Raw genomic sequence first — 24,707 nt, forward strand, 5'->3', positions numbered from 1 at the left:
AACCGCTTCTTAAACATGTTGACGTCATCAGAGCTGCGCCGGAACATGTCCCAGTCTGCATCATCCAAAGCGTCCTGCAGAGCGGGCACCGATTGGTCAGTCCAGCGCGCGACCTCCCTCTGAACCCGGAGCTTCCTGTTTCAGCCTTTGTTTGTAAACAGGCATGAGGAAGATGGCGGCATGGTCCAATTTCCCAAATGATGGACGTGATTGTGCCTTGTAGCTGTTCTTGAATGTTGTATAGCAGTGGTCCAGTGTTCTTTCGCCCCTGGTGGGGCAAGTGATGTGCTGATAAAAGTTCGGTAGTGCGCGCTTGAGGTTGGCACTGTTGAAATCTCCTACCACAATGAGCGCAGCGTCCCGATGCTGTGTTTGGTGTTGCGTTAGTGACTCATGTAAGTCCCATACTGCAGTGTCCGTGTCTGCTTGAGGTGGAATATAAACGGCACTGACTATGACTGAGCTGAATTCCAGAGGTAGATAAAAGGGTCGACATTTGATGGTCAGTAGTTCCAGATTTAGTTTGCAGGAGCGTGAAAGAGGAACAGTGTTCGCGCTGTTGCACCAGTGGTTGTTCACTATCAGACACACTCCACCTTGACTTCCCCAACTCCAGTGTTCTGTCCATGCGGTAAACCGAGAAAAACTCGGCCAGCTGGATCGCGTGGTCCGGTACCGCTGGGTTCAGCCATGTCTCGGTGAAGCAGAGAAGGTTGCAGTCCCGAATGTCCCTCTGGAACTTGACCCTTGCCCTGAGGTCGTCGTGCTTGTTTTCCAGTGACTGGACGTTGGCTAACAGGATACTAGGTAAGGGAGCGTGGTGTGCGCGTGCCCTCAGCCTGTTCTTGACGCCGGCATGTTTCCCTTGCGGACGCCGGTACGGGTTGCGTCCTTTGTTCTCCCTCAGGATCTCGCTCGGCCAGCATGGGTCCGGGTTTAAAAACGCCGAAAGGTGAGTGCATTGTACACCAATAGATATAAGAGTGTCTTTGTCATATATAATGATGTCCATCTTGTGTAGATGAAAGTGTTACTACTTAAATAAGCCGCCCTCACCAGCACCATCTTAGAAGATACTTTTACTTTTACTTTTACTTTTACTTTTGTTGGTATGCTTGCTTTGTTTCAATCACGGCAAAAATGTCAGCACCAATTTTTAACACACCCAGTTTAGTAATTCTCGTCCAAAGAGAGTTCTTCTTTCCCTCTTATCACGACGACTTCAGCTTGTTCTGTTCTATTGGATATGTTCAGTTCACATTTAAATGCACCATTGAGATCGCATTCTATTGGACAACAAATGCATAATCAGTTTCCTCCACATTGTTTGCGCAATTCTTTTTAAAAAAATTTTGTGCGATACATTTTTGAAAAATTATCTTTTCTGCTACATTTATGACATACTTGACCTTTTGCAGGGCAACTTTGGTCTCCGCCTAAATGACCTCTGTGTCCACATCTGTAACATTTTTTTATCCATTTATCGTATTTTTTCACTGTTTTTGACGTATCCTTTATATCCTTTCTCGTTTTTGTGTCTCTCCGGCGCAACTTAATTAACTGTATAGTATCAGGTTTCAGCAACATGACTGGAATCTGCTTTTTGATTCTTTCACACTGTGATGCTAGTTACACTGAGTGACTTTGACCTTACTCTAATAATTTCTGACGAATGTAATCAGACATACATTTGCTTAGAATAGTGTCTGTTATCTGGTTGTCGGTGTCTGCTTGAAAACCACAGTCATTTGCAGCTTGCCGTAACTGAGTAGACAATTGTTGTATAGTCTCACCTGTTTTTAGAGTCACCTTGTAAAACACTTGTCGGGCAAATGCTGCATTGTCCTGGGGCACAAAATAGAAGTTTAAAGCGCTCACTGCAGCGTTATAATCAGAAACCTCTCCCTCATTTTCCAGGGTTGAAAAGATATCTTGTACGTCAGGTCCTGCAAAATGTAACAATAAAGCTCTCCTCCTCTCTTTAGTCGCATCCTTCGCATCTCCTGTAATGATGAGTCCTTTCCCATCTGCATACAATTCGAAAGATTTCAGCCATCGCGTCCATCTCTGCTTTAGTGTGGCTGTATCCGAAAACATTCAAAGATCTGGATCTCACTTTTCTCCATCATTATTCCTGCCCGTGATGTTAAACTCACTTGATTTATAAATTATCTTTTTTGCCAATGTTACTACTTGGCCTATATTAAAATAACTACACACACCCGTACGTTCACCAAGCACCTTTACTTATTTTTTTTCTTTTTTTATTATAAAAAGCTACATACAGAAAAAGTGAAAAAAGCAAACGTGGTAATTAATGTTGCTATTTAAATATGACATGGTCATAACTCGTAAGACACAGAAAATACTGCTGCAAATACACCTTGCTTTCCCATTTGAAATTTGGCAGTTACTGTGCATTCGTGAAAGCAAAAATGCAAACGATAATGCAAAATTTGCAATTGCGTTTGGATTATGTCACAATGCATGCATCCATATATGGAAAACGCAATACAAATACAATTTGCAATTTCTTTTGAATATTGTCCAGAATATCCTTCTATATTTAATGTTAATTCTATTAAAATTAAAGCTGATGTTTAGGTAAATGTATAATAGTCCACCTGATAGTAAAAGGAAATGTATAAAACTGCACATAATAAATTTGGATTTTAATTACAAAATATATGTTTGTTATGATGCATAAATCTTTTTGAAAGATTTGAAAATATGCAGACAATTATGCACGTACAACAACAAAATAGTTCTAATTGTCTTAACATATTATAACTTGCATAAAATTGGTTTCTATAAATATCAGTGGCTATGTTTGACTCATTTTGTATCAGGGGTCCCTGGCCCATGTGTCTATCACCTAGGGGTCCTTGACCTGAAAAGCATTGAAGACCTCTGAAGTAGGTAATTTAACAGTATGAAAATGTATTTTGACCAAACAAATATACAAATGTACAGATGTTAATCTTAATTTCCGTTGGAAAAACTCCTTTAGCAGCTTTACACACTCTTGGCATACAGAGAGTTCAGCTGAAATACATTGCAATGTCTCTTGTGAAACTTGCCAAAGATGTTCTTTGCTGGTTGGATATTTCTTCATAATCTCATGGTCCTATTTATCCAGTTCTTGTTTTAGGTCTGTAGAATGAGCAGTCCATTCAATGATAGATAACACAACTGACTGCTTTTTAAACAATGCTTACAGGGTTTGGACATATGCTTTGGGCCATCTTATTGTATGGTGAAATTGCTTTCAATTAGCTGTAGTCAAGTTGGAATTGCCTGGTGCTGAAGTTTGGAATGTTAGCATGTTGTTTTATTATTCCTTTCACATGCAACATGTAGAGTACCCTCTCTGATCCAAAGCAACCCCAAAACATTAAGTTTTTAACCTCCATGTTTGACTATGGGTTAGAGGCAGTCTCTCCAATTCTCTGTCTCTGTCTATCTTTCCACACATTTTTTCAGTCATTCTCCAATTCTAATTTAATGAATATAAACAAAAGTTAACATGCATGTGTCTCAAAAATGACAGGCACTGTATATTTACATAATTACACAGCAACTAAAAAGCAAATCTGACAAATTAATACATAGGATGAAACATGATGTACCTCATAAGACAATATTGCATTGTATATCTGCTTCAAGTGGTCATTCGGTGCAACCCAGATGAGGATGGGTTCCCTCTTGAGTCTGGTTCCTCTCAAGGTTTCTTCCTAATGCTATTTCGGGGAGTTTTTCCTTGCCACAGTTGCTCATCAGGGACAAACGTACTTACAAAGAACATATTTACTTTTAATCACCACATTATCTGTGTAAAGCTGCTTTGAGACAATGTTCATTGTTAAAAGCGCTATACAAATAAAAATTAATTGAATTGAATTGAATTGAAATGTAGAAATTGTGTTAAGGCTGTGCATGGCTCTAGTGGCAATAGTGGCATCTAGTGGCAATCGAACTACTGTTGTTTTTGCTATACAATGAAAAGATTTAGATAGGAGATCAAAAGTTGAATGAAACAATAGTTTTAAAAAAATGTTTAATTAAAAATAATCATATAAAAACAATTTCTTTATTTTTATTGATCAGAAATATTGGAATATGTGCATTCGAATCTACCTAGAACCTAGATCTTGGTTTTAACTGTAAAGTTAAACTGTAAAGTAGAAGCCAAACTAAGATACAACACAACGGTATATGGGGGTCAACAGAGTTATGTACCGTATCTACTATGATTGTTTGACTAATGACACGTTGTCCCCTTGCTATGTTAATGTGAGAGAAGTTCACTGTATGCAAAATGGATTTGTGCATGTCTTTTTTGTTTATTTCCAACTGAACAAGGGGGATTTCTTCATTCCCTGAGGGCTAGTCTTTGCTGCATTTTTTTCCTGAAGCATTGCTAGTTTTTTGGGGAGGAGCTTACTTATAGTTTGATGAACACTTGTTCCCAGTTACCTGGCTGTGAAAAAAAAAATCAACTTCCTGTTTGTCACTGAGGTAGTGTAGATAGAACATGCAGGTGCTGGTGGTGGAATAGGAACATAGAAAAAAAATAGATAAATGGATGCATAAAGGTTTTATATTGTTTATTATCTCTATCCAGCATGAAAAAAATACATGCATTGACTTTTTGTTGAAATCAAATTTATTGTGATTTAATCAAATGGTTCAGACTTTTCTCTGATTATTAGGATTCCTAAAAAAATGCTTCACTTCCTTTGTATCCCAGAAAGAGGATGTATAACCATGTTTATTGTAGCTTGACTTCCTGTTTTCAGATTCCTTCTGATACCATTTGCCTGAAGTCCATTCCTGTCCAAAAATGGTAGAATATTTATATTCCCATCACATTCACATGAATATGAAGTGATTTTAGAATCGCTAATGAAGCCTTATACACATATGTGTCATGTGGGAAAATCTTTTAATTTTCTTTTTACCTCAACTGAAATAACTTTCCTTTGGTTCATTTTACAACATTTAACAAGTAACAAGTTTTCCCAAAAAGTAAAAAAGGAGAACATTTCAATTAAAAAAATTGTTGGTTCTTGAGTCCTTTACTCCAAATGATTATTAGATTATTCCCGTTAGAAAGGCTTTACAAAGTAAATGTCCTACATATGTAACCTAATCTATTTTATGGAACAATATATTAGTTACACTGAATGAAATCATTGTATGTTTTTAATTGTTGTACAGTTTATGTACAGTGAGGGTAAATGAGTATTTGAACACCTGAACAATCATGTGTGTACATATAAAATTCCAGATTTATTTTTCCCTTTGCTGCTCTAAAAGCCTCCTCGCTTCTGGGAAGTCTTTCTATTTTATTTTGGAATGCCTCTATTTACAAGAGCATTCAGACACTGATGGTGGGTAAGAAGGCATGGTGGGTAGTCTGCTCTGTATATATTGCATATATGGTGTCTCATTTATGGTGTATTACTGCCTTGTATCTAGTGATCCAGGGATAGACTCTAGATCCTCAGTCACTGTGACCAGGTTAAAATGGTTACTGAAGATAACTAAATTGATGATTGATTGTAATATGCTAGGGTTAGGGTTAGTAGTGTAGAAGTGGTTGTAGTTTTCACATATTGCTTCAAGCATATTGACTGTATTTACCACCTAATTTGTTGAATTAAATTGGATGCAAATTGCAAGGGAAAACAGAAAAAATACATCAATAAGTACCAATGACAATAAATAACTAAAACAAAAACAAAACCCAAGTATGGAGGATGAAACTATAATAAAATTCCAAATTGTATTTCATATATAGAAAAATGTCATTTAGTGTTAGTGCTGAAGTTGTACTATTACATATTGCATAAAAAGTGGATTGATCTCGGAGCAGAAATTATTTGAGAGATACTTTAAAAAACTGGTGGAAATCTTTTATAATAATGGATGCTGGAGTCTGCACTAAGGAATGTAAAAGAGTATGAGAAGTCTGAACTCATTCTGAGAGAATGGTTAGAATGTTAGTGACATTTAGACCCTATACATTGTCACCAGCTTTAACATGAATGTCTTTTACATTTAGATATACAAATTCCATTTTTTGTGAGCTGATTGTTTGTTGCAACCAACTTTTGCTTAATCCAAACCATACTTTGTGAAACTGCAACAGGAAGTCAGCCGGACAATGAGTAAGACTGCAGAGTAAACACCATGATTTTATCTCAACTAATTTGTGCCTCTCAGACCACATTTCCACACATATATTTGATATAGGTTGTATTATATAGCATTCATAGAGCTACTTTCTGTTTGTGGTCTTTCTTCAGAATTATTAGTAAAACAACTACAGTAATGTTTATACTGAGCTTGTTGTTTTCCCCCCAGGCCTGCTATTGAAGCACACAGCATGGGCCACGTCATCGGAAACAGAGGAAGGCGGCAATTGTTCCAAAATGAAACAAAAAAAGAATGATGACTTCATTTTCGAAGAGGTGTGTTCAACATTATTTTAAAATTAGGACACATTGCAAATTGGAACTAAGAAGAGGTATGTTTGGTCATAAAATAAATAAAAGTTGAGTGTGTGTCCTGTAATCTATACCTGTTTCTTTCTTTCTTTCTTTCTTTCTTTCTTTCTTTCTTTCTTTCTTTCTTTCTTTCTTTCTTTTTTACTAAAATACAATTATTATTCTGTTTTTTCTTTTCACATATTTTCATCATACATTATCGCATGGGCAGTACTTTTCTTTGCTGCATTTTGAAATAAATGTGTTTTGTTAATTATGAAGAAAGGAAATAGGCTGAAAATCAGGACAGTTAAGCTGTCCATGATGTGCATTGTGTAGACAGCAGGAAAGCGGCTTTAGGAAGTGGGCTGAATACAATATGCTTGGGAAGTGGGCCTCCATGTTCTAGACATATATCAAGATGAGAGGACATTTAAACACTTATTACACATTTTATGTATTGACTGCATACACTTTTATTAGGTCATATGTTTTATTCTGCCATCTCTTGTATGTCATTGTAATCACGTCCTACTAATCTCACCAACCACATTGATATATTATTTGTAACTCGATGTGCTATGTAAATTGTGTTTGGTGTCATGTAACATTGGCTATTGTGTCTAATGTGATGATAAGTGTACGTAGGTAGACAGACAGAAACACAATTGCTGTTTTAGTCACACACAGACAGAGCGGGAAGCATGTATGGCAGAGATATTTACATACAGTCAGCCAGGCTTCCTGCCTTTGTCAAGCAGAGTACATTTTTTAGACCCATTGATGTAAGATCCACTCTTTCCTGTGTATAAGATAGGGGGAGGTGAAGCGTGCGTGAGCGTATGTGTGTGCGCGTGTGTGTTTAATAGAACCGAGACGGGAGAAAATATTTAAAATATATCAAATATATGGTACATTTATTTAGCCCAAGTGCTTTATAGTTTGTAGAGTGTGACGATAGAGACAATCCTGGCAAAATGATTCAAATAAATTGAGTTTTGTTTAAAGGTTATTTATAATTAAAAAAAAAACGTTCACATCTTAATATATTATTTTTTTAAGTTTTACGAAATCAAAGAAACGCCAATGATGCTAAAAGAGATCAACAACATGAAGCAACTGATCTGAGAATAAATCTCTGTCTGAGCTGTGCGTGTGTGTGTGTGTGTGTGTGCGCGTGCGTGCGTGTGAGCCCGCGCGCGCGCTTACCGCATATCTCAGTGTCGGTGTTTGTTCATTGTCTTAAGGGCGAGAGTTCAGAAATTTTACTGCTGACTATTTTTCGGAAAAGCGGATATTTGAAGGACTCCAGCCTCAAAGGGGAACGTAAAGATTTAGCCAACCTAGACGCTATATATTGTAAACACAGATAAACACTAAATATGGGCCTTAAGTGCTGCTGACAAAGTTGATCATCTTTCTGCTACTTCTACTAATTCGCAGGTATGATTGACTTCACACATTTGACATCACAATCTAAGGTAAATATTTTCATATATTAGTTTTACTTGGAACTATTACGAGACTCTACTAATTAAATGTACAATAGCTACATGCATAATTTCTTTTGAGACCATAAAATATTACACAGATAAATGGCAACCATGGAGTACGATGAGTGTAATTTGTGTGCGTAAAGTTTAGAGAGGCACAAGCCCAAGCCACTATAGTTCACTGGGCACCGTGGCAATTAAACAATATAAATGTTCATGTAAAAGAATAAGAATGAAAGAAGACCTGTGAAGACAAACTGTGCTAAAGTATTAGTATTTTAATTTTGATAAGTATTTTTAAATTTACATTTCACTGTCATCACAGCGAGCACATGTAAATTGAATGAAAAGAAAAGCTTTAGAAATATAAAAAGCTACAGTGTGTTAATTATATATAAAGCATGCATATGCATACTTATTAACATTCATAAAGAAAACGTTCGAATGTAGAATATGACAACAATAAGCCTCCTTGATACCTCCGTGAGAGTGTGTTATTAGCATGGCTAGAAGTTGTGAGGGGGCTGTATTTTTATTTTTATTTTTTTATTTTTAATCATGATAACCTCCTTCATTTGAATCTATACCTATTTGGACCAATGTAAGTTCAACACTTGGAATAAACTTCAGACCTCAAATCTTCTTATTTCTTGTGAAAAAAAAAAAAAAAAAAGGAAAAAAAAAACAGCAATAGACTAAGCACCAGAGCAATAGACTGCTTTTCAGTCAAGTGTCTAATAATTTTTAAATGTGTAAAAAAGGAGGTTCTATATAAAAATAGCTGTAATTACTGAATGATTATTGCAATTTATTTGTTGAAACCATTTTAGTGGTATACAAAAGCAAAATTCTGACACTGACCAAATATTTGTGAAATCTTTTTTTTCATACTGCTGAAAAACTGTTGATTTATTGATATGATATGATATTATTTAATTTGATAAACTAACTAAAACAAGCTTTTTGCAATGATTAGGTGTTAAAGTTTCAGTAATGTTTATTAATGTCTTTTACTCAGATGTATTCTCTAATATCTAATCTTATCTTATATCTTATCTCTTAGATAATCAGGTGGACCAAAGATGACTTGTCTTACAATTGAAAGCTGACATTACACCTTGCAATGTGAGAGGATGGATGACATAGAAAGCTCTGTGCCTGACAGTAATGTTTCCAATGGATATGTCAACAAAGTCTTCACTGTGTCTCTGGACATGGAGAGTGAAACAGGGATTGTGCAAATTCGCAAATCCAAGGATCTTAAGGAGTCATTGGATCTGGCTTCCTTTCAGAATCCAGTCCGAGAGAAACAGGAACTGAACCGGGCATCAAAAACCACAGGCATTTGGAGGATTCTCCACCACCGGAGAACGACATCTGACCATGAGGGACGACCTCACTCTATGATACTTCCAGGGGAAGCATCTCCCTCCAAGCTGCCATTTACTGACAAAGTAAGGGGTTTCAAAAAGTTGAAATCCCCTTCTGTCTTTAGGGGCAAATCTGGCAAGCTTGCCAGTAGCAAGTTACACAGTGCACGCAAGACTGAGACAAATGAAGACACCAGAAATGCTTCTGCTTTGTTAACCTGCCAAAGAAACCTACTCAGGAATAAAGGCAAGAGGCACTCATATGCAGGTTACACTACTGAGTTTGATTGCTCTTTTGAGGATATAGACTTTACTACTACATTTGAGAATGAGCATCACTTACCCAAAAACACATGCACAAAGAAAGCTCAGTCAAACTGCAACTTATTTGTGACAGTCCATGAAGAACACTCTGTGAAAGATAGCCCCAAGGTACCTCTCGGAGGAAGACGGTCAAAAGGAGGTGATGTTTGGAATTACTTGAAAAGAATTTCCTTCATAGGAAAGGGAGGTTCAACTTTGCTGGAGAAGAGCTTTGACTCCATGCAGACTCTGGACAAAACAATTGACTCAGACTATGGATCTGTTGATGTAGAGTGCATTAAAGACTCAATGCCTGTACCTAAACAGACAGGTCCCGATGTCAAAAGTAGCCACTTTAGGGGGCTGTTTAGATTCTTTAATAGCATGGCTGAGACTGCTCGAAAATGGAGGAACTCATCCAGACCCTACTCACCTCCTGATGGTGAATGTCCCAGCAATGGTTCCACAAGAACACAGCAGAATCAAGAATTTCTTTACACTAAGGCTAATGCACTAAAGAGAGAGGATGAGGCTTTAACTAAGCCTGCTATTACCCTCGATGAATGTGAGGTGATCTCACCTACTGAAGATTTAAACAGGTCCCCACATGTGGTTCTGAAATCCTGGAAAGCATGGGCGGATTCATCAAGCATAAATGGATTCTCTGATGGGACAGAATCGCAACACACCTCTGCTCACACCTCTTTAGCCACTATTGAGAACCACCAGAGAAGCGATGGACCAGATGGAAGTTCTCTTTCTGAGCCTGAGCTTCAGTTTGATCTTCATGAACAAAGTGAATCTGAGTCTTCTGGCATTTCAGATAAAACTAAAGTTGAAAAAAGTGATATTTGCAATGATATCATTCCACACTGTCCAGATGAAATATTTAAGGTAAGACGTATAATGTAATGTTAATTTTGGCTTATGTTTTTCTGTTTCTGCTTTGTTTTCCTGCTTTACATGTTTGTTAGACTGTTGTGTTCTATTAAAATAGTTTCCACGATTAATCATTCAATCTGTCATGTTATAACTGTGTGCTTTTCATCCCATGACTAACCAGTTTCAAGTTGCATAACATTTTTTTTTCCCTTTAAAATAACATATTTTATAAAGAAAAAATTATAGTTATTGCCCATCACATGAAGCAGTTTAGTGGAACACAAAAACAGCAGTCAAGAAGCACCCTTTAATCTCCCTGGTACATCAAGTTATCCATCAGGGAAATATGCTATTTGCTTATTAAATAGCATACAAAGTTTATTTACGTTGTATGATCTTAACGTGTGTGCAAAGTTGCCTGAATTATACCTTTGGATCTCAATTTTTTTCTCATAAACTCATATCCTTGAAACTAGGTTTTAGCAGGTGACTGTTGTGTGAGTGAGGGAAGTCCAAGAAGCTTCCAAACCTGTAGAACAATGAGATTGACCCTTATGAAAAAGCCTTGGCACTGGCCTGCTTCAGGCTCTGTGATCAGGCCAAGCTTTCAATGTCCCATCATAAAGGAGGAGGTTGTCAACTCTGGATCGGAGGAGCACTGTGCAACAGTGCTTCGGCCACCAGTTCCATGGATGCCTAATCCTCTCAGGAGATTCTGCTCTGTCATAAATGGATATGCACCCATCCAGTTTGACAGAGTGCCAACGCAGCGAGTAAGCCATAGATTTATTCAGATAGTGATTGATTATTTTATAAAAAGCTAATGTTGGCTGGTTAATAAACCATTTACTGCTAGGTAGAATGTCTTAACTAATGTGTAAAAATTTTTTCTGTTAAAGAAATACCATATCTAAAAAACAAAAACAAAAAAACATCTGATTTCTGTGGAATACTTCAGTTGTTGGTAAAGTAATTAATCTTTAAATTATATAGCTGATTGAAGATAATGAACCTTTTCTATACAATAAATAGGGTAATACAGTAATATATAGTTTGTAATACTGGTGAACAAAAAAATGCACATAGAGCACATTAAAACATAGAATTTTATTAAAATATAACACTGCTTTTTATTTGTGTGCTCTTGCTGGACATTTTACTAATTCTCATTTAAGTCATTCTCTCATTTTTCACTTTACTACTTTACCTGAAAATGCATAAGAATCACAGGGTGCTTTCCCATATTTTAGTCTGTTGGTTTATTCTGCACCAGAGTGCATACAACTATAAAAAATATAAAAATACATGTAGCCATCCATCATACATTGTATGGAATCAGAGGTGCAGATCATGAAAGTAGAACAGTGTCAAACTGGCTGTTTAGATTTATACTTGCCTAAGTATGCTGTATCAAATGTTTTAACACAAGTATGTGAAAGCACCCATAATAGATTCTCCAGGTTGACATAGTTAGCCATGCTAAGTAGCTTGATATTCCTGTCTCCAGGTTAGTGTCTAATTAGATTTAGTGAATTTCAGGCTCTTTCTCGCCCTCCTGGCATTTCACCTCAAGACCCTCCTTTTAAAGTGGTCCTGCAGAGGTGCCATTCATTTCCTCTTCCACAGAATGGCACATCTGGATCAAGGGTAGCCAGCTTGCCACTTGACCGATCAGGTACAGTGTTACACTTAATACCAATTGTGCAACAAATGTTTTAACAGACACACAATATACAGGTAATACCCAACTTACAATGGAGATTGCAAGCCTACCAGGTAGCCTAGCCTACCCAGGAGTCATGGTGGTCAGTGTGGGGTAATATAATGTTATTTGTTAATGACTGAACAAGTTACAGTGCATAATTTAGCAAAACATTGTCATCGTAAGATCGGAAAACCATCGTAACTCGGGGACTACCTGTATAATTATATATATAGTGTTATGTTTTATATTTTTTATTCTTCAAAATAGCCACCTTCTTTTTTGATGACAGCTTTGCACACTCTTGTCATTCTCCCAGTCAGCCTCACGAGCTGGTCACCTGAAATCGTCTTCCAACAATGTGGTCCAACTTATCCTAAACCAGCTAAGTTGGATTTAGATTGGTGATTGTGTAGGCCAAGTCATCTGATGCATCACTCAGCTTCTTGGACAAATAACTCTTTCTTAATCTAGAGATGTGTTTCATTATTGTCCTGTTGAAAAACAAATGATGGTACCACTAAGTACAAACCAGATGGAATGGCATCTCGCTACAAAAAGCTGTGGTAGCCATGCTGGTTAAGCGTTTCCTCACTTTTAACTTAGTGACCAACAGTGGTACCAGAAATGTACCACCACACCAACACATTTTATCCTCCATGCTTCACAGGATCCCAAAGTTCACCCTCTCTACGGTTAACAAAGACACAACAGTTAGAACCAAAAATTTCAAATTTGGACTTAGACCACAGGACAGTTTTACAATAATCTGATGTCAGTACCTTGTGTTTCTTGGCCCAAGTAATTCTCTTCTGCTTGTTATTCTTTTGAACAAATGGTTTCTATGCCATAATTCTACAATGAAGCCCGGACCTCTGCCACCTGAACTCAGAGAAGCATTATGTGGGCTCTAATCTGAGGTTCTGCAAATTAATGGTTTCTCAGACTGGTTTGAAAAAACTTTCATCGCAGTGTTTGATGATTTTCAAAACTGCACTTGGGATACATTTAAAGTTCTTGAGATTGACTGTTATTCATTTACAATTAATTGTCTTTTCTCTTTACTTAACTGACTGTTTCTTGCCATCATATTGGTTTGTACAGTACAGTAGTTGTAGTAGCTATTAACTCTGAACTCACCCTTTCCTCTGCACAAGAAACTGACAGTCTAAAACACATTAAGAGGTAAGAAAATGTCACAAATTAACTCTTCACAAGGTCCACCTGTGAATTGAAGCCGGTGAGAGAATGTCATGAGTTTGCCAATCTGTCATCAAATCTAAATGTAACTAGTTTTGACAATCTAAAATATAAAACATATACTGGGTGGTTGTTTAAAAGTTTTTGTTTACTACATAATTTCATGCATTTTCTATATTTTAAGAAAAAAAAACACACTGAAGGAGAAGGGTTGTCCAAACTTTTGACTTGTACTGTATGTATTGTTTTTATTATATGTATTATCTATATTCATGTATTACAGCAGCACTGAAAGTAAAAAATATACTAAAAGCAATTTAGATTATGGATAAAAGACAACTTATAACTATATATATATATATATATATATATATATATATATATATATATATATATATATACATACACATACATACATACAGTGGTGTGAAAAAGTGTTTGCCCCTTCCTGATTTCTTATTTTTTTGCATGTTTGTCACACTTTAATGTTTTAGATCATCAAACTAATTTAAATATTAGTAAAAGATAACACAAGTGAACACAACATGCAGTTTTTAAATAAAGGTTTTTATTATTGAGGGAAAACAAAATCCAAAATTTTTCTAGCCACACCCAGGCCTGATTACTGCCACACCTGTTCACAATAAAAAAAAAATCTTAAATAGGACCTGCCTGACAAAGTGAAGTAGACCAAAAGATCCTCAACAGCTAGACATGCTGAGATCCAAAGAAATTCAGAAACAAATGAGAAAGAAAGTAATTGAGATCTATCAGTCTGGAAAAGGTTATAAAGCCATTTCTAAATATTTGGGACTCCAGAGAACCACAGTGAGAGCCATTATTCACAAATGGCAAAAACATGGAACTGTTAAGAACCTTCCAGGAGTGGCCGACCGACCAAAATTATCCCAGGAGCACAGCGAGAGGTCACAAAAGACCCCACAACATCAATGATACAAACACACCAGCAAGTTCACCTCTGAATGGCTAAAAAAACAAAATGAAGACTTCAGAGTGGCCTAGTCAAAGTCCTGACCCGAATCTTATTGAGATGCTGTGGCATAACCTTAAAAAGGTGGTTCATGCTCGAAAACCCTCAAATTTGGCTGAATTACAACAAGCCTCTCCTCATGATGTCTAGCTTTTCTTGAAAATGTATTGTTAAGAATGTCTGAGACCAAATAAATTTATCTTCCTCCATAGGCATAAAAAAGTCTAACTTAGATGTATTAATGTATGCAGAGCGCTACACACTTGTGTTGTGCCAGTCGAACTTGGCTGTAACAGTTTCCCTCTGACCAACCAATCAGAGGACGGAAAAATGCTAATGCTATTCTGGGCCAGCTAATTTTTAAGGACACTATGGTCAATACGCCAGCAGTACTGACTTTGCAGGCCCTGGGCAGATTAGATTGACATGGCAGCACTTAGAGGCTGAAATCTGATTGGACAGAAAAAATCTAACATCCACATACACGTAATGGAAGCAGTGCAGCCAAGAGAAACGTTACGAAATAAGGAGAATAGACTGTTAGAAATAAATTAATACAATTTCATGGAACAAATACTAGAATTTAGGTTGTATATGTAGGTTAGTGCTTCTGATAGTGTTTAGGCCAGCAGAGAAGGCTTTGCTGGCCCTGACCACCCGCCACCGATATATACATACATACATACATACACATACACATACATACATACATACAGTGGTGTGAAAAGTGTTTGCCCTTCCTGATTTCTTATTTTTTGCATGTTTGTCACACTTTAATGTTTTAGATCATCAAACTAATTTAAATATTAGTAAAAGATAACACAAGTGAACACAACATGCAGTTTTTAAATAAAGGTTTTTATTATTGAGGGAAAACAAAATCCAAAATTTTTCTAGCCACACCCAGGCCTGATTACTGCCACACCTGTTCACAATAAAAAAAAAATCTTAAATAGGACCTGCCTGACAAAGTGAAGTAGACCAAAAGATCCTCAACAGCTAGACATGCTGAGATCCAAAGAAATTCAGAAACAAATGAGAAAGAAAGTAATTGAGATCTATCAGTCTGGAAAAGGTTATAAAGCCATTTCTAAATATTTGGGACTCCAGAGAACCACAGTGAGAGCCATTATTCACAAATGGCAAAAACATGGAACTGTTAAGAACCTTCCCAGGAGTGGCCGACCGACCAAAATTATCCCAGGAGCACAGCGAGAGGTCACAAAAGACCCCACAACATCAATGATACAAACACACCAGCAAGTTCACCTCTGAATGGCTAAAAAAACAAAATGAAGACTTCAGAGTGGCCTAGTCAAAGTCCTGACCCGAATCTTATTGAGATGCTGTGGCATAACCTTAAAAAGGTGGTTCATGCTCGAAAACCCTCAAATTTGGCTGAATTACAACAAGCCTCTCCTCATGATGTCTAGCTTTTCTTGAAAATGTATTGTTAAGAATGTCTGAGACCAAATAAATTTATCTTCCTCCATAGGCATAAAAAAGTCTAACTTAGATGTATTAATGTATGCAGCGCTACACACTTGTGTTGTGCCAGTCGAACTTGGCTGTAACAGTTTCCCTCTGACCAACCAATCAGAGGACGGAAAAATGCTAATGCTATTCTGGGCCAGCTAATTTTTAAGGACACTATGGTCAATACGCCAGCAGTACTGACTTTGCAGGCCCTGGGCAGATTAGATTGACATGGCAGCACTTAGAGGCTGAAATCTGATTGGACAGAAAAAATCTAACATCCACATACACGTAATGGAAGCAGTGCAGCCAAGAGAAACGTTACGAAATAAGGAGAATAGACTGTTAGAAATAAATTAATACAATTTCATGGAACAAATACTAGAATTTAGGTTGTATATGTAGGTTAGTGCTTCTGATAGTGTTTAGGCCAGCAGAGAAGGCTTTGCTGGCCCTGACCACCCGCCACCGATATATACATACATACATACATACGCACACATAGACACACACACACACACACACACACATTATACCCCTCACATTTCAGCAACCATTTTATTATATCTTTTCAAGGGACAATACTATAGGAAAGATACTTGGATATACTTAAGAGTAGTCAGTTGTCAGTGTGCAGCTTGAATAGCAGTATTGATTTACTATCATCTAAAAATAACAATTCACCATGTTGGTGCTTAGAGTACAATTCTAACAGTATTAGTACATTCACTACAATGTATAGTAATGAACAAGTCTGTTCCACAGCTGAGTCTGAAAGACAGTCAACTACTGTACAGAGCAGCAATGAAAACACAGGCCGGAGAAAATTGCTCAGACCTGGTTCTGGACCTCTGCAAGTAAATGTGGTAAGTAATGCATTATAGGAAATCAGAAACTGGATTGTGAAGTTGATTTTATCTTATTCTCAGTTCCCTAAATCAAATATTCAGTTCTCAGTCACACTAGCTCTATCTCACAATCTCACACTATTTCATCTGTCTAATACACTTTAAATTATTTTTAATAGGAATGGAAAAGACAAGTATTGGTGAGGCAGACATAATCCTCAAACTTTTCATAGATGACATCTGTTTTTCTATTGTATTATTTAAACTGAACTGAGGGATCTAGTGTGAAGTCTGGCGAATAAATGCAAAATCTGTGCTGTTAACACAAATTAGACTTTCCAAGAAGCTAAAACTCCTAGAATAGTTTCAATTACAATGATTATGCAGTTTACTGTACATGGCATGTCATTTGCATTTCATTCTGCACTCCTATTGATTAAACTTAATAATCACTTTTATTTTTTATAGTTATTTTTGTGAATCTATTACTTTTTAATGTGCTGATGTAAGGTGTGTGTGTGTGTGTGTGTGTGTGTGTGTGTGTGTGTGTGTGTGTGTGTGAGTGTGTGTCATTACATACATTTTTACACTAGCAAACAGCATGTGTTCTCAGTTTTGGGACATTTTAGCTTAAGATGCAAAATACTGAGTAGCATTAATATAAATGGTTAAATTTGGCATCAACGCATCAGTACAGCATCAGTGTGCATGCTGTTGGTTCATGGTTATGAGTCAGTGAAAGTGGCTGTGTAACTTATGTGAATGCTCAGGTGTGGTAGGTTCTGTTCCCTATTTTGGTGGAGGACATTTGCTATGCCGTTGTTTGTGGATGCTCTTCAATGTTACCCTGCTGGCGTGTTTGTGTCAAGTGGGTGACAGGGGTAAAAAGTTTATCTTAATTTAGAAAAGTGATAAATTGATAAGATCTTCTAGCAATTACTGATAGTATGAAATCTAATGAAATTGCTTTGTTTATTCCCTAGAAATGTGAAAGTTTGAGTACATTACAGTCTATATTATAACTTTATGATAACGTTTTTACCCCAGAGACTGTATTTGTGCATTTTCCTTTTTTTCCCATTCCTAAATGCAAATTTTTCCATCTTTTCCAGTTGATGAAAATCATTTAAAGACAGCAATTTTCAAGTCATGTGACAAATCTTTACTTTGATTTACATTTGGGCTTTGACTTATTTTTTTAAACCATTCAGTTTTATGTTTTGCTTTGTGTTTGGGATCATTGTCCTATTGGGGCATATTCTGGCTGACTGGAACTGGGTCTTCCCAGTTTTGCTTTGGTTTTGTTTTGCTCTATCCTTGTTGTGCTGGAAGGTAACAAGAGTTTCAGTTCACCAGTACTTTCTGTGCTGGGAGGAGTGTTGGGCTATATTTGGTCTATGCCAAAAACAATGTGTTGCTAGATTAAATGGTTTGAAATTATTTTTAGACTGTCTCTCACCTTATAGCACAGGTGTCCAAAGTCTGGACCCAGGGCCAACATTCAAGACCCTTATTGCCATTTTGTATACACAAAAAAAAGATCTTACTTTTATTTATTTTTATTTTTACTGCTCATTTGAATGGTCGCATCAATTATTATTTCATGTCACACATGTAAGGGGAATTTCCAGTGCAGCTTAAAAGGCTAATTTAAAAGACATATATTATAAGGATATAGATGTTGCAGGAATCTTATGGCTACAGTTAGCTAAGAAGATCTATTAATTTAGGTTCTGAGAGTTTGATAAATTGTGCACAATGACATGTATTTAATTGTGCAATAAATGCATTTGGGTTGATATTTATACATGAAAGTGAGCTCTCAGAAATGTTTCCAAATTTGTGGACTGCTCTGTAAATATTTCTTACTCATCCAGTGATGGTAGCTGAAGCAGAGAGGAGCTTTTCAAAGCTTTAACTAATCGATGGCGGAGACGTTGGGTCATGGAGTTTTTCACCCAGGGCATCATTCAAGCTAGAAGCGCAATAGCCGTTCAACATTAGTTCAACAGCAAGCAGGAGATTTTGAGAGTAATAAATGATAGAAGGAACTCCTGAATCTAACTCTGTTGTTAAACCCGTTGAATTATTTGTGCAGTTGTTGAAAATGTTTTGGGGTCATGATAATTAATTGGATATCAATCAGTGTTTAAATTATTAATATAATTGTATTAATAGTTTTATATAAACTGAGTTAATTAGGCAAAGAGTCTTGTGATAATGATAATAGGACATTATACTAATAATAAATCATAGTACTTGGATACTTAAGTATATTTGAAGGCAAATACTTTTGTACTTTTGCTCAAGTGAAAGTTTAAAGGGAGCACATTTACTGGAGTAATATTTTACTTGCTATATCTCTACTTTTACTCAAGTACATGCTTTGTGTACTTTGTCCACCACTGCTATTCATGTGTAAAATGATAGTAGTTTTTGTGCTACAAAGGGCTCCATTTTGCATTCCAGAACGAAAATACGTAATTAAAATTGCAGCTATAATAAGAAGTGCAATGCACACTCATTTGTAATAATTTTAGTTCTTTCCAGCTTGGTGGCTGACTCCTTTTAGCAGGAAGCAGGAAGTGAGTGTGGCTCACGAAAGGACAGAGGCTGAACAAAAGAAGCGGTTTCTACAGAGGGGAAGTGGGTGAGGTGGTGGTTCTTAGCCATTAGCAAATTATGTAGTACAAATAGTGATTTGCTAATAGAGAGCAGAACTTTTATAATCAGCTCATATGAGAGACCTCAAGAGTAATTAATGGTTGATAAAGAAAGCTTAATGAGTAAAATAAAATAAAAAAATTCATGAAAAAAAATAAGTCAAAGGTATGAAGTGATACTTCAGTGATACCTAGTATCACTAGGTTTGTTCTATTTTGCCTGGTAGATATAAAGATATACCTTAACCGAGAAAGGACTAGTCACTGTTGGATTTCTGTGGTCTGATCCTTAATAGAGACAAATCAGTGCATAACTTCGGTAATTACTGGCCCTGTGGAAGATGCTTCAAAATGCCCAGGTAACCACACAGACTTTTTTTTAACAGTACATCTTGAAGTTTGGCTCAAAAGAGGATCTACTGTAAGTTGTGGGAGCTACCTTTTCAGTCATGCCTCTTGCCAATACAGAATATATGTACTTGTACTTGAGGATGTTATAAAGAGGCTTATATCTCTTTATGTCTAGTTAGTGATATTGCTATATTTTTTCTATAGTGGCTATTTTCTACATTATCTTGTATTCTCACTGAGTTATTTTTGGACATGCTTTGCTATGTGATATTATGGCCCACAGTCAGGAGCAAGATCACAGGCAGCTGCCTGTAGGTAAAATAGGCTGCTGTAGAATTTTGATTCTTCCAGCACTTTTTTTCCAGCATATTGCCAATACGTTCCACACATTATGCAAGTACTCACTAGATAGTAAATCTTTTAGATTTAGAGCTAATTTGGGGGTAATACCTTATTTGTTGAGATTAATAATCGGCATCCATCAAATGCTTACAGTCTGGTCTGTCATATTAACTGAAATGTGAGACTAACTGAAATGCGAGCCCAATTTGGTTATGGTTCCCTGAGGGTGACGGGTGATGTCACAAGTAGGAAGCTATAAAAGCACATGCTGTGGAAACGGTGCTAGCTTCAAAAGTGAAGGAACCTAGGATGTCTATGGCCAGTAAGGTTCATCATGTGATTGATTGTGCGGAGGGGGTTGCCCTTTCGGGAGAACCCTCTGTCCCTGAGCCACCACTGTAGGGGTCGCATGTATAGAAGGCCAAATGGCACCACATTGGATGCAGCTGCCATCAGACGCAGCAGTCTTTAAAACTGCTTCACAGTGAGTAGCTGGCCCTCCCTCACGCTCTTGACAGCGGTGAGGATAGACTCGACTCATGCAGGAGACAGCTGCACCCGCATAATGGTCGAATCCTACGTCTAGATAGGTGGTTCTCTGTACCAGAAAAAGTACACTTTTTTGGCGTTCAGTCTTAACCCCAATTCCTTCATATGGGTTAGAATGACATTTTGATGCCAGGATGCCAAGTGCTCTGATAGAGCCAATATCAACCAATCATCAATAGAGTTCATTATGCGGATGCCCCAGAGTCTCAGCAGAGCCACACCCTTTGTGAAGTTTGTTGAGAGTGCAAGGCTGAATGGAAGGACCCGATATTGGTAAGCTTCAGCCCCAAAAGCAAACTTTAGGAACTTTCTGTGTGAAGGAAGGATGAATACGTGAAAATACGCGTCCTTCAGATCTATTGTCACAAACTGGTCCTTGGACCTGATTTGGAACACAACCTGTTTAAGGGTGAGCATCTTGAACCTGAGTCTCATTAGAGAGCAGTTCAGCTGATGTAGTTCTAAAATGGGACACAGCCCTCATGCTTCTTGCCCCACCGCGGTGGAGACCCCAAAAACTCCTGGCCTGTTAGGATCTCTTGGTCGAAGCCCTCTTATTAAAGATGATGGTCTTCAGAATTGTCAGTACCTCGGGCCTCGTCCTGGAGTGCAGAGGGTCCCTAGTTTCTGGGGAGTGCAATTGGTGACACTCAATCTCTGAATTTCACTATGGAGCTGGGGTTGGGGCTCCGCCCGCCGAGCAGCCCCATGAGAGCGGCGAGAGAGGAACCGCTGAAACGCCGTCGACTGTTTCTTGGCCTTTTTTAGACTTTTTAGACAACTGTATTCATGGCTTTACAGGGCACCACTGGGGCGTCCAGCAGAAAGGCTCTATCCAGAGGCAAACAAACTTAGCATGTTAGTTGAATATGAAACACTGCAACATTTCAGTGTTTTCAACATATGCCCTTCATAATGTTATTCTTCATTCATTTTAGGTCATCAATATATTAAAACATACCTTAGATTGTACCCATCAACTTTAAATGGGTACATGTTAAATGTAAATTTTTTAATGTGTTTTTTATTTTACAAGAGACATTGTGCAGAAGTTGAAAGCATTTCAGTCCATGCCAGGTGGTGTCCCTCTGTCTCTGTCACCTAGCCCACCAGATTTAAGGTAGTCCTCAGAGGCTTGCTGGGTAGGAGCCTTAAGGGACTCACCTGGGAGAGATAGCCAGCCAGCATCTTTTCAACCCAGGGCATCGTTCCATAACTGCACTCTTTCAGCCCTACTTCATTATCAAATAAAAAAATGTTGTTCCTGAAGAGGTGGGCCAAATAAGGGCTGTTCCATGACCTGGTCACCTCAGTGTGCAGGGGACGTAACTCAGGGGACGTAATTTCTCCTTATCAGTTGGACAAGCAATATCCAGCTTCGCAACAGCATGAGTCACTACCTCCAGCAGCTCCTTGAACTGAACTGTCTGTGGGGGCATGTCCTCTATGAGATCACTAGTGTCCATCCCCTCCCCTTCATCTGAGGAAGAGAGGTGGAGTGGATTGCTCTCCTTACGGGGGAAGAAACGGCCGAGAGGTGTGCTTCTGAACCTTGAGAGAAAATGCTGGATCTGGCAGGTCTCCTGTCTCCAAACTCTCTGCCAGATCCAAATACGACCCCATGACCTCAGTTGCTGCTTCACCTTTCTCGAAGAGCACGCTCCTGGAACAGCGCGTCCTCTTGGACACACAGTCGCAATATGGGCAGCCAGCTACCTCGCGAGCCATCCGACCAAGCTCCACTTCCAGACAAGCCACACATAAAGAGTCTGAAAGACTGCTTGCCTTTATAATTAATTATTTTCATTTATTCCATACGAAACCGTTCCCAAAGCGTAGTTGATGCAGCTTGAGTTCCTGAAAGGGAAGCACATTTAAGTATAGCACTTTACAATTCCACCCTCTCTTCCATGTTAAAGAGTGATTGTCTTGGCTAGTGTCTGTTAGTGTTGAAAAACACAATCCAGGCCTGCTATTTAGACATTAATTACACTAGAATTGAGCATGTATTTTCAAGTATGCTATTCATTTCAGTTTTTTCAATTCAGTTCAAGTCAATTTTATTTTTATAGTAATTTTAACAATATTGTCATCTTTACATAAACAACTAAATAAAAACATATAAACATTTTATATTTATAAACGAGGCCCTGCAGCTTTTAACAGGGGTTAAGGCTCTGGGATACTCATTAGAAGTTTGGGGATTCAAATGCTGCTTTTGTTCTGAGATTTACATACACAAGGGAAAATAAAATCTAAAGGAGAATTACTATTATTTTGACCTAACAAGATGTTTATAGCAGCTCAAATAAACACTTTTTACAAGCAGGAAATTATTACAGAAGTCATGACACATCAAAATGAAGGTTTCACAAGCCAGTACACGGATAAATGGGGAGGGTTGAGTTAGGAAGGGCATTCACCATAAAATGTGCCAAATCAATTATGCGGATCACAGACCAGATATCCATAATGGATTGGTCAAGGCCCGGGTCACCAAACGATTGTTAGCCAACAGAGTACCAGTGGAAATCGGGCTATTGTTGGCCAGAGACAGCAGGGAAAGAAGAAATGTAGGACAGTGGAGGTTAGGGTGGGCAATTTAAATGTTGCCACTATTCAATTAAACTAATTTTCATTTGTATAGAGCTCAGAGCTTTTGACAATATGCATTGTCTCAAAGCAGCTTTACAGAGATATTGTGGTAAGAAAGAATTAATAAGATTGTTTTTTATAAGTGTAAGTTCGTCACTAATGACCAAGCCGGTGACCACTGTGGCAGGGAAAAACTGAGAGATGGCATAAAGAAGAAACCTTGAGAGGAACCAGACTCAAGAGGGAACCCATCTTCATCTGGGTGGCACCGAATATCTATTTATTACAGCTAAATGAGGTGTGCAGTAATGGTGATCAAAATGAGCAAACTGTACTCCTGAGTGTAGCAGACTGTTGACATTAAATACAGTCCAAATCCATCCTCAAAGCTCCTGTGTAACTTTGTAATTTCATAGATCCCCAAACAAAATTTTAGAAGGTGAAAGGATGCCTGAGGAATGGAGAAGGAGTGTTCTGGTACCGACTTTTAAAAATAAGGGAGATGTACAGACCTGCAGTAGCTACAGGGGAATACATTTGATCAGTCACACCATGAAGTTATTAGAAAGAGTAGTGGAAGCTAAGCTGAGAGGAGAGTTGACCGTCTGTGAGCTACAGTTTCATGCTGAGGAGGAGCAATATGAAATGCAATATTTGCTTTGATAATGTTGATGAAGAAGTATAGAGAAGGTCAGAAGTTGCATTTTGTTTTTGTGGATCTAGAGAAAGCATACGACAGGGTGCCAAAAGAGGAGTTGTGATATTGCATGAAAAAGTCAGGTGTGTCAGAGAAGTATTTGAGGGTGGTGCAGGACATGTATGAGGACTGTGTGACAGCAATGACGTGTGCAGTAGGAACGACAGACTGGTTCAAAGTGGAGGTGGGATTGCATGAAGGATCGGTTTTGAGCCCTTTCCTGTTTGCAGTGGAGATGAACAGGTTTACGGACAAGACCAGACAGGAGTCTCCATGGACTATGATGTTTGCAGATGATATTGAGGTTTATGGCAAAAGTAGGGAGCAGGTTAAGATGAGCCTGGAGAGGTGGAGGTATGTGCTGGAAAGAAGGGGAATGAAAGTCAGTAGGAATAAGACAGAGTACATGTGTGAATGAGAGGGAGGACAGTGGAGTTTGAAACAGGCAGATGTTAAGGACAGGGTGGTATGGAGATGGATGATCCGCTGTGTTGATCCCTAACGGGGGAAACCATAAGAAGAAGAAGATGGCTACAGCCAAACAGCACATCAGAATCCACCCCATTTATCCAAGAAAAAGATTCTGGGCGTATCATGGGAAAAAATTCTAGACAGTTAAATGATAGAAAAAGACCAGGAAATCTAGTTTTGGTTATAGCTTTAGATTCATATTCTTGAATCATGGAAGTGGAACTTTTCTTATTTTTCTTATTTTCTTATTTTCTGCTATTGTAGCACATCAACATCAACGTGC

The 24,707-nt window shown here is 37.8% G+C and overlaps 1 protein-coding gene across 8 annotated transcripts in view; it reads left to right on the plus strand.

Annotated features, from left to right (window-relative positions):
• The first annotated feature begins 6,373 nt into the window (after positions 1-6,373).
• The window catches only part of arhgef9b (Cdc42 guanine nucleotide exchange factor (GEF) 9b), a 55,245-nt gene continuing 36,911 nt past the window's right edge, over positions 6,374-24,707 (plus strand). Inside the window, exons 1-6 of one of the 8 annotated variants that reach the window (XM_046849496.1) lie at positions 6,374-6,476; positions 7,935-7,972; positions 9,048-10,551; positions 11,016-11,312; positions 12,079-12,214; positions 16,674-16,774. In XM_046849496.1, coding sequence (XP_046705452.1) covers positions 9,118-10,551; positions 11,016-11,312; positions 12,079-12,214; positions 16,674-16,774 — 1,968 coding nt within the window. In that variant the 5' untranslated portion in view covers positions 6,374-6,476; positions 7,935-7,972; positions 9,048-9,117. The other 7 variants (XM_046849497.1, XM_046849499.1, XM_046849495.1 and 4 more) reach the window with 7 other exon arrangements.

The sequence above is a fragment of the Silurus meridionalis genome, chromosome 5, assembly GCF_014805685.1.
Source record: "Silurus meridionalis isolate SWU-2019-XX chromosome 5, ASM1480568v1, whole genome shotgun sequence".
NCBI classification, from domain to species: Eukaryota; Metazoa; Chordata; class Actinopteri; order Siluriformes; family Siluridae; genus Silurus; species Silurus meridionalis.